The 11,879-nt window shown below is 37.6% G+C and overlaps 1 protein-coding gene across 1 annotated transcript; it reads left to right on the forward strand.

Moving 5' to 3' along the window:
- Nucleotides 1-225: 225 nt before the first annotated feature.
- LOC141588323 (protein FAR1-RELATED SEQUENCE 3-like) lies at nucleotides 226-3,896 on the forward strand. The gene is made up of 5 exons (XM_074409770.1): nucleotides 226-259; nucleotides 1,448-1,659; nucleotides 2,296-2,698; nucleotides 2,802-3,308; nucleotides 3,667-3,896. Exons 1-5 carry the CDS (start codon nucleotides 226-228, stop codon nucleotides 3,894-3,896), a joined length of 1,386 nt encoding a protein of 461 aa, XP_074265871.1.
- The last annotated feature ends 7,983 nt before the right edge of the window (nucleotides 3,897-11,879 follow it).

Raw genomic sequence — 11,879 nt, forward strand, 5'->3', positions numbered from 1 at the left:
TGCATAATCATTCAACAACCTTCCTCAACACAATTCTAAACAAACTCCACCAAAACACAATTTGAAAAAAAAACTCATCTTCCTGGCGATAATTTAGAGCAAATCCTACTTTCTTCATTTATCATCTTCCTTTATCAACTTCCTTTATCATCTTCCTTTATCATCTTCCTTTATTATCCTCCATTCTCAGAAAAAAAACAACAAGACCAACGTCTAACGTCAAAAATGACGGATTTGCAAATGATTCCATTTGGCCATGGTAATTTTTGGATTGTTTATTTATTTTCTTCATTCAAAGTTAGGTTATATATCATTTTTTTATCAAAACATTAGGTTAAATATGAACAGCTGCTTAAATATGAGGAGGAAGTGTATTTTAGGTTATTTTTGAAGCTTGTTTTTTATTATTTGAAATCTGTAAATCCACTCTTTTAACATGAACTCCATCATTATAGAGTTCAACATCAACTCTGTGAATAAGAAGTTAAACTTCTCGATGTTGGACTTATTTATCTGGTAGAATTCAACATCATATTTCAGTTTCTTATTTGTAACAATGAATATAGTATCTGCAACATGACTGTAAGAAGACGAATAAAGTGTAACTGTAACATTAAAAAGTGTAATTATAATGGTCGTAAATGTAATTTTAACTACAAATGGTGTGATTTTAAGCAACAAAAGTATTATTGTAATTATTATGGTAGATTTGAAATTCAAAAGTGTAATATTTGTACCTTTAATTGAAATTGTAAAAATTATAATTATAACAGATAAAAGTGTAATTTTAACAGCTAAAATTGTTATTATAACAGACAAAAGTTCTAAATTTGTAAACAGTAATTCTAATAAGAAAACGTATAATTTTAACAGAGAAACGTGTAATTTTGACCAGTAAAAGTGTTATTGTAACAGACAAAATCTGTAAGTTTTTAAACTGTAATTCTAATAATAACAAGTATAATTGTAACAGACAAAAGTGTAATTTTAACAACCAAAGGGTTTATTGTAACAGAAAAGCTGTAAGTTTTTAATTTGTAATTGTAATAGTAGAAAGTATAATTCTAACAGATAAAAGTGTAATTCTAACAGCTAAAATTGTTATTATAACAGACAAAAGTTCTAAATTTGTAAACAGTAATTCTAATAGGAAAACGTATAATTTTAACAGAGAAACGTGTAATTTTGACCAGTAAAAGTGTTATTGTAAAAGACAAAATCTGTAAGTTTTCAAACTGTAATTCTAATAGTAACAAGTATAATTGTAACAGACAAAAGTGTAATTTTAACAACCAAAGGGTTTATTGTAACAGAAAAGCTGTAGGTTTTTAAACTGTAATTGTAATAGTAGAAAGTATAATTCTAACAGACAAAAGTGTAATGATAACAACAAAAAGTGTAATTTTAAGAAAGATATAATTTTAACAAATAATTACACTATTGTCAGATAATATTGAGCACAATGGAAAACGAAAGCCGAACGAAGAAGAATTTTGCAAAGACGTTGAAGCTAAGTTCACCCCCTATGTTGGTCAGGAATTTCTGGAAATAGAGCAAGCAGTGACATTTTATAAAATTTATGCTGTTGCTTGTGGTTTTGATGTGCGTAAGTACACGACTAAGAGATGGCGTGCAGGGGAAATCAAATCTAAACTGTTGGTTTGCAACCGGAAGGGGTTCAAACATAAGGGACAATTGGAGTGTAGTGGCCGCCAGGACTCAGGTAGGAGACACAAAGTCAGGCGCGTTGGCTGCAAAGCGAGGATTAGGCTATTCATGATGAATGGGGAACTAAGAATTGACAGATTCCACAGTGGCCACAACCATGAACTCGTATCAGGCAGAGATAGAGAGTTTCAAAAGTTGGCATGCAACATAACAGACTATCACAAAATGATAATCCTTTATAATTCAAGGGTGAGTTGATTAAAATTACACTTTTCTTGATTAAAATTACACTTGTTTATGTTATAATTTCACTTTATTTTGTTAGAATTACACTTTTGTCAACTAAAATTACACTTTTTGCTACTACAAATACATTTTTTCTTGTTAAAACAACACTTTTCTTTTTTGAACTTATACATTTGTATCTGTTTTAATTACCTTTTTGTTGATTAAAATACGTACATCTAAAAGATTGTCAATAATCAACAGCTGAAGATAGGAGCTACGAAGACTTACAAAATTTTGAAGGAACATGTTAATGGGTTTGAAAACATCGGAGCTAGTTTGAATGATTTTAAGAACTTTCACAGAGATGTGAAATGCTACATTCATGAACGGGACGGTCAGATGTTCGTGGACCACTTTAAGGAATTGGCTGTTAATAGACCAGGGTTCTTCTTTAACTATGATGTTGATTCTGACGGTAGCCTTAGTAAAGCTATATGGGCCGACGGAATCGCTAGAAGGAACTACTCAGTTTTTGGGGATGCAATGTCGTTCGATCCGACGTACTCCACCAATAAGTATGACATGTCCTTCACACCTTTCACCGGGGTTGATAATCATAAACGATCAGTCACTTTCTGTGGAGCGCTTGTTGCTCATGAAGATGCAGACTCGTTTAAATGGGTTTTCACCCGTTTTCTGGATGCGATGGGTGGCAAAGAGCCTAAGTACATTATCACCGATCAAGATCCTGGTATTCTTAAAGCGGTGCCATTGGTGTTCAAGACAGCGCGCCACCGATATTGTATGTGGCATATCATGAACAAGGTGCCAAGCAAGTATGGAATGACGAGAGACGATTATTCAGTCTTTCTAAAGAAATTAAATGCCATAAATATGGGATGAAGACATTGAAGCCGCAGAGTTCGATGCAAAATGGGAAGAAATTGGCAGGGAACACAATGTTAATAACATTGACTGGTTCCAAGAAATGTACGCTAAAAGGAAGCAGTGGGTCATGGCTCATTATAGGGACCTAGATATCGGGGGTGTTATGAGAACAACCCAAAGATCAGAGAGCGAAAATAGTTTTTTTAAGAGATTTGAGAGTAAGTCAGGAACATTAGTCGAGTTTTCGATGCGTTTTGACAGCGCGATGGACCAGCAAAGACACACACAGAAACAGATTGACAACTGTAACAGACACACTTTCCATGTAATATCAACGCATCTAGCTATCGAAGTGCACGGGGCGCAAGTGTACAGTCATAAAGTATTCGAGGAATTTCAAGAAGAGGCCAAGTGCTCAATCGGTACTTGTAAAAGCAGAGGATTTACTGAGTGTGGCTCTTTAGAGGTGACCACTGTAAGAGATGCAAACAGGGACAGAAATTATGAGGTCACATACTGCCCAGGTATCATTCTGTAGCATTTGTTTGTTAAAATTATACTTTTATCCATTAAAATTATACTTTTGTTGATTAAAATTACACTTAGGGTTGTTAGAATTATACTTTGGGTTGTTAAAATTATACTTTCGGTTGTTAAAGTTCTACTTTTATCCGTTAAAATTACACTTTTGTTGATTAAAATTACACTTTGGGTTGTTAAAATTACAAATTAGGTTGTTAAAATTATACTTTGGGTTGTTAAAGTTATACTTTTATCCGTTAAAATCACACTTTTGTTGATTAAAATTACACTTTTGTGTATTACAGTCACACTTTCTTCTGACTGATTTAACTAACATATTACTCTATATTGTTGAACTAGATACATTGAAAGCCACTTGTAGCTGCAGAATGCTTGAGAGGAAAGGCATTCTTTACCGGCATGTCATATGGATTTACTCATCAAACGGAGTGAAGATTTTTCCAGAACAATGTGTTGTTAAAAGATGGTGTAAAGATGCAAGGTTGTCTAAAATGCTCGATTGTAATGGTGAAGCAACTGAGGACGTTGATATAATAGATGGAAAACAGATTACGATGTCAGTAATGTAGTCGGAGATTCATCAGACAGTTGGTATGCTCATGGGCAAATTGAAGAATGATGTCGTCAACTTTTCTAGTCTAATTAGACAGTTTAAGGAGAAACTTTCACCATTAGGATCACCATTGAATAAACAACAACAGTTGGAGAAAATTCTTGGTTGTTCTCCTAGTCAGGAGATAACCATTTTGCTGACCAAGAAATCCAAGAACAAGGGAAGCGGAAAGAGAATGTTGTCGATGAAGGAAAAAGCAGTTGCTTTGGCAAGGAAGCCAAAACCTATGTGTAAAAATTGCAAGCGATTAGCTAACCATGACAAAAGGAACTGCCCTAATCCTTTCGCAGAGCACCCACCGTTGTCGTAATCATCAGAACCCTCGTCGGAAGAAGAAGAAGAAGAAGAAGAAGAAGAAGAAGAAGAAGAAGAAGAAGAAGAAGAAGAAGGAGAAGAAGAAGACGAAGAAGGCATCTTAGAATAATCAATATAATACCTAATAAGTAGTACATTTTTTTGGGGATGTCTACACAAAATATGAGGTACAACATGATGTTTCGTATTGTGTTTAGACATCAAACTGCCAGGAAGGCAACTGGTCGCCGTTGGTATTACAATGTATTTTGTTGAAGTATTTTTTATTGGACGAAACAGTTATAATGTGCAACACCAGAACGTTGAATTTTTCACTCTTGACTATTATGACAATTTATGTTCTTACAATTACAGATATCTAGGAAATAAAATTGCAATGGCCTCATATCTGCTTAGGGTAGGATTGTTATGATCAGAATTACACTTAAACTCATTATAATTACAGAGTATGCAATTTCAGTTACACTTCATCTATAGTAAAGCCTTATAACATAGTTAGGTAAAACAACATAAATATTATTGCACCATCTGTTAACAACATAACTATATTTTCATAAATAAAACACCTAAAATGACACTTTTGCCTTTTAAAATTACATTTATATTTTGTGTAATGTAAGGTCTATCTGTCACTGCTATGGCCGGTTAGAATTACACTTCTGACGGTTAGAATTACACTTTTGTGTATTACAGTCACACTTTCTTCTGACTGATTTAATTAACATATTACTCTATATTGTTGAACTAGATACATTGAAAGCCACTTGTAGCTGTTCAATGCTTGAGAGGAAAGGCATTCTTTGCCGACATGTCATATGGATTAACATAAAACACCTTGTCTTATAGAATGTTGAAAGATTGTTTACACAAAAACTAACTATCTAGATTAAGGTTGCTAACATCTGAAAATAAAACAAAGTATGAAATAAGTGTTTACATAGCCAAGGCAATATTCCCACAAAAACTTAACTACTAGATTAAGGTTGTTATTTTTTCACATTGGCACGGGGCAGTCTACGCTTCTGTTGTAATACCTTCCACAGTTTGTCCTTCGTGCTAACAAAAGCTTTGACCTTCTCGAGCACACCTTCGCGCAAAACGTTCATGTCTGCTAGAACGAGAGTAGCTACCAGCTGGATCACCAAATAGCGCCTTGATTTCTTCTTCTCGAGGTCTTCATGCTGAAAAGGAAGACCCTCGTATAAGAGCATAACCATCATGGTGAACAGACCCGACTCTGGTTGGTTGAGAGTAGGTGACATCCCGCTGAAATGTATCTGGCGTAACGCATAATTAGGAATTTCCCGTGCTCTAGTGTTCTTCTTTTCCTTATCCCGTGATTCTAAATAATCATACACTGCGCTAGCCTGCATATGTACATAATGATCTCAAAAAGCTGATTGAACAAAAAAGATAGCATTTGGAAGAAAGGGATGGACAATAACTTACAATTAAACGCGCTGCTTTTCCAAACTGCGACTTTTGCAAATCAGAATGCCTTTGCCCGTCCAGCAAGTCGACTGTATTTGATTTGTGATTGATACATACGCATGGGAAATGGTCGTCAATGCAGAACGGGACAAATAACAAGTCTGTTTTCAAGTTGACGGTTTGCTCACTGTCGACGATGAAGGTGTCCCAGAGCTGGTACAGGTTGTCATAGTTGTTGTCTGATTGTGTGCCTGGTTGTTCAAACGTCCCAAGCAATCCCAACAGTATATCCTTTAAAAGGCAATAGTGAACATGATTAATGTGGTTACTTTGTCACCTAAAATTACACTATTCTCCCTTAAAATTACACTTCACCCGGTTAGAATGACACTTTTGTTGATTAAAAGAACTAAAGTGAAACATTCACATAATATAACTGTAATTTAGAAAAGTGTCATTCTAACTAACAAAGGTGTAATAGAAGTGGGCATAAAAATTATGCAATGGTTAATGGAAGTACCATGTGACGTATACCAAAGAATGACATCCTCATTTGGTCGCCATATTCCTCCTTCTCCAAATGGTTCATTAAAATCGACCAGCACTCGATGACACTCAACGACATAAGGTTTTCAGGCACCAAGGACATAATGTCAGCTCTCCGAAGCGTTGCGTGACGGGTGTACCAGACCAGCTGTTCACTGCACTCCGTAATATTAAAGAAGTCGTTAATTAAAATAGAATAAATGTGAAAAATAATGTGAGTATGAGCCATTACTAATTCAGATTAACCGACCGTTCATTATAATTGTGGTCATCTAACAAGCAATAGTCGGCAACATGCTTCCTCCTCTGTTTAATATCCTTGATTAACGCTTGGTTGCTCCGGAGCATCTTCGACACCACGTTTGTGTTGAGACCACCTCTACCACAGTCGAGAGAGCAGCCCAACCCGTCCCCCTTTCCACGAGGATGGCTTTTAACAGAGGAAAGGGCTTTACCAGACGAAATGCGCATGGTAACAGGTGTCGCCTCCATAACGGGCTCTTCAGATTCAGTTACGCGAGCACGTTTTGTGGATTGCTGCCCTATGTCACCATCTGTTTTCCTCTTAACAACATTCAACTTTCTTGTCAACGGATGTCCAGCAGTTGCTTTAAAATAACCAACCCGCATCAAGATCTCTTCTCTGATACTGTTAATGTCACAGAGGACGAGTGTTGCAGCAATCTCAGCACGGTACAAACTCATAGCATCCTCTTTCCCGAGGTCACATTGAAAAGGGCTCCCGCGGAAAAACATCATATGTAGCATCATGAAAACACCACAATCATTTCTCGAATACCCTTGACCTTGCCAACTGAACTCAATGTTCACGATCTTAAACCCGCTGACCTTTGCCCCCTTAGACAGCCCTTTAGACACCAAATACTTCCCCATTATATTTGCCTGAACATGAATACGCGTAAGTGTGTTAACATAGTATGACACATATAAATTGGTTGACTTTTGGATATCGGACACTTACCGAAATACGTGCTATCCCTACGTAAGGGAGAGTTTCTATTGGGTCATCGTATGTGTGGTTTTCGAGGTAGTCAATCTGCTCGGTGAGAAAGTTGATGCATACGCAGCTGTAATGATCACCGTCACCAGATAACACGGGCAAAAACATCTGCATCGTGTGTCGCTAAGATCAGTAAAAGGAATCCTTAAAAATCATGATTTAGATTACATGTTTTGTTACATACCATGTCCGTGTCAAGCTGGAATGGTGCACGACAGGTTTCAGCCCAGGCATCCCAGCCACCAAAAATGTCTTCGTCTTTGTTCAATACTTTCCCAAGCTTTTGAGCCTTCCAAATAGACCTTGCGGGGTCCTTTAATTTGAAAAGTGTTAAATGCATGATCAGATAATTAAAAGAGCTATTTTATAAAAATAAAGTGAAACTTTAACCAAAAAACTGTAATTGTAACACGCAACAGTGTACTGTTAACACAGAAGGGTAATGTTAAAAGTATAATTTAAACAATAAAAAGTGTAATTCTGACGGCCAAAAGTATCATTTTAACGGACAAATGTGTAATTTTAACATACAAAAGTAACATTTTAACTTTAAAAAGTATAATTCTAACGGACAAATGTGTAATTTTAACACACAAAAGTAACATTTTAATTTACAGTGTGACTTAGGCCAAAGAAACAACGGGATATGTCCGAAGGTTTCATGATGTGGTTGAGTAGCAAGCACCAACCATCAATAACACTTGTCATGATTTGCTTCCCAGGGTTCAAAGTTCCAATATCTTCCCGGGTAATGAAATAAAACTCGCTAAATTGGACCAATCGTTCACTACAACAAAAACATTTACTTAGTCAACAAATATATATATATAATTAGGAATGTTAAGGGCCTCTTGTAAAAATTAATACACTTACAACTCGGAAAAAGCGTATGACTGATTGAACGCATAGTCAATCAAGTATTTCCTGTCACTAAACATTGGCACTAGGAGCTCCTGACTGAATGCTAGGTTTCTCGTCGCGAAGCACAATTCAGGAGCAGGTGCCCACAATTAATAGAACACCCAAGGTTCTCAATGACGTGATCCATTCACGGTAAGGGCTCGCTCGAGTGAAGTAAAAAAGGATGGTAGCTCAGATCACTGTGAGGGACGTACGGTACGGGGTTAGGAATGACAGCGTTCTCTGCCTCTGGTACTACATCAGCTGTCACCTCTCCGTGGTCGATAGTCCCTTCCAAAGACTTCATGGCATCATCCTCCACTGCTGCATCTGTAATAAAAATAGTGTAACTTCATCATCAGAAAGTAAGTGTAACTGTGGCAGAGAACAAAATAAAACTTAGTAGACAAAATTATAATTCTAATACAAAAGTGTAATTCTAGTAGACAAAAGTGTAATTCTAGCAGACAAAAATGTAATTCTAACAAAAAAAAGTGTAATTTTACCAAAAAAAGTGTAATTCTAGCAGACAAAAGTGTAATTGTAACAAAAAAAGTGTTATTGTAACTAAAAAAAGTGTAATTTTAGCAGAAGAAAATGTAATTCTAACAAAATAAAGTGTTATTTGAACTAAAAATTGTCTAATTGCAGCAGACAAAAGTGTAATTCTAACAAAATAAAGTGTTATTTCAATAGAGTGTCAGTTTAACTATAAAAAGTGTAATTTTAACTGTCAAAGTAGTATTTTTAGTGCAAAAAAATATCTCTTCATCCAATCCACTTCTAAACTCTAAAGGTCAATGGATTACCTCCGTGATCCTCTTTTGCAGCCCCATCCACCACCTTCTCTACCACTGTCTGAGGAATTGCATCCAAATTTGGCTCATCATTATTCTACCCTGACTGATTTTCAGCATGCACAGATGTTGGGTCCTCCTGGAACAGCGTGTTTACTTCCGCAGTAGAATAGACAGTACTTGTCCATTCCACGTCCATAAATTCCTTTGCCTGCAACGCAAATACGTATTCCGGCTGCTCGTTACCCTTTAACGATCGCTCATCAGTCGTTGTGCATCCGCCGTTTCCGGCCCCCTCTTCATAATGTTGAGTTTCTTCTGAAGCCTGTTCGGCTGCGCGCTCTGCTTCACATATCTCAGCAGTCAAGAAAAGGAACTGAGTGGCCGAAGGGACAACTTCTTTGTTCTGAACTTCCACCAAGGCATTTTCCGCCTTCTCAGACTCCCCAGCATCAGGCCCACCAAATTCCAAAGATTTAGTATCCACTTGTACAGTGTTGTCTAATGTTGCAGTAACCACTGTTGTACTTACACATTGGAGACCAAGCTCAGCATTACCCTTCCCAATCTTGTCATCATCCTTGTTCGTCTCGGCATTCACATCTTCACTCACATGCACAACCGTTCCCGTGGCATCAGGGGCCACTTCCGACAATTCTGTTAACTCTCCAATTCCTTGGTCTTCTCTGGCCGGCATTTCAGCTCGGCGCTCTGCTTCAATAATCTCCGCAGTCGAAAATAGGAATTGATTGACAGTTGGATCAGCGTCGGTGGGCCCATCCTCCTCATTTTTTTATCAGCTATCTGAGGTTCCCCAGCAACAGGCACCCCCATGTCCATAGTCTGCTCTTATTCCTTTGCAGCAGCAGTATTCGCATAGAACTTCCTCTCAGCCTCATCAACCTCTTCTTTTGAACAATACTCTTCAAGAACTTCCCGGTCAAATTTAGGTGGTTCGTCAACAGCCACCTCCTTCCCAACTACCTTCCCTCTTTTGTAAATAACGGAAATATCACGAGTAATAGCAATGTCGACGTTGGTGTCCTTATTGTCATCCTCTCTGTTAGCAGCGTCCTTAAATTCAGCCGCATTGTAAAATTGCACCGCCTCCATTATCTGTTGTGTAGACACCTCCCGTGCTTTGTCACTGGATAGTTCATCCCGAACATCTACAATGCCTACGAGGTCTGTACCAACATCTACAGTCACCTCTTTCTCATTATCATTATCGTATACATCATCCTCCATATCATCACCATCCTCCTCATCCTCACCATCATCACCATCCTCCTCATCTCCCTCGTCCTCATCACCATTGTCCTCTTCATCATCATCACCACCCTGCTGCTCGTATCCCTCGTCATCTACCTCATCAATCTGATACTGAACACCTGGACTTTGTTGCAGAACAGGCGCTGATTTCACGGAATGATTTATTCGTTCAGCTATCTCCTGCATTTCCACAGCATAATCCTTCATCCTTTGGCTTTGAAAGAATGATTGCGTGCATTGTGTAGCGACAGGGTCACTAGAATAGTTCAGACCTCCTGTTAACCTTTTCAGCGCCATGGCTGCATCTGCATACCATGAATAGAAGACAGTAGCATTCCTTTGCATCTTCAAGTAAAGCTCATGCACATCCTACATTAAAAAAACAGATAATTGGACAAGTGTTCAGTCAAAAGTGTTCATTCAAAAGTATAATTTTAACTTTGACAAGTGTAATTCTAAGGGCCAAAAGTATAAATCTAACGGACAAAAGTGTAATTGTAACATACAAAAGTATAATTTTAACTTTAAAAAGTATAATTTTAACGACCAAAAGTGTAATTGTAACATACAAAAGTATAATTTTAACTTTAAAAAGTATAATTTTAACGGATAAAAGTGTAATTGTAACATACAAAAGTATAATTTTAACTGTAAAAAGTATAATTTTAACTTACACAAAAGTGTAATTTAATCAACAAATAACACTTACATCTACAGCCCGAGCTTTCAACTCCTCGTCATCATCAACACCAGATGGGAGTTCAATCTCGATGAACTTCTTCCTGTCTGAAGTTGAAGTCACTTGTAATGCCGCATCACTAACCACATTGCCAATGGCCAACACTTTGCTGTCATTAGGCACCCCGCCAATGGTTAACAGTTCCTTTTGAAGGCACCGAGGATACTTGACCAAGGACCAAGTTTGCCGACCCAAACGGTTCTTGTCAAGCTCACCATGTAGTCTTTCAGAAAGCGTCTGCCGGTCCCAGTGCTTAATAAGAGGGAGGCTGTGCGGACAACTCGTACCACGAAAATCGAAACGTTGGAAGTACGTAATCATTAAGAAGGGGATACAACCGAGCAGGGTCTGTTTATTTTCACCAGAAGCTGCCGCAGCCTTCACCAAATGTTCCAGAACATAACTACACCAATCATATTGCGTAATCGAGTTCACATCTTCAACGGCTCTCAAAAGCTTGAAGTTAATCCCGCTGTATGACATTGGAGTTAAGAATGATGACATGGCAAGCAGAACAAACAGCCTGTAGAATTGAGGGCCTCCTTTTTTGTATTTTTTCTTAAGATATCTTGGAAGACAATTCCTAAATTAATGCCTTCGTTAACCCCTTTTATGTTGTACGCTTTCCGCCATTTATCTTTCAATTGCTTGTTCTCCGGCGCTTGAGAATCCTTTTGGCAACCCGTAGGTACTAGATCAACTGTTTTAGGACCAAGTGGCAACATAAAACAGTCATACACGTCATGCTTGGTGACCATGAACTCCTTATCTTTAGCTGCCCGAAAAATATACGATTCGTCGCTGAATGCTTTGAGAAAATCTTTAACATGACCCATTGGATATGTTTTGAGCTTAAGCTCCAGAATACCACCGAACCCGATCCTCCGTACCGCATCTCGCTGGGCATCATTAAGCTTT

This window comes from Silene latifolia, chromosome 6 (assembly GCF_048544455.1).
Source record: "Silene latifolia isolate original U9 population chromosome 6, ASM4854445v1, whole genome shotgun sequence".
Classification (NCBI taxonomy): domain Eukaryota; kingdom Viridiplantae; phylum Streptophyta; class Magnoliopsida; order Caryophyllales; family Caryophyllaceae; genus Silene; species Silene latifolia.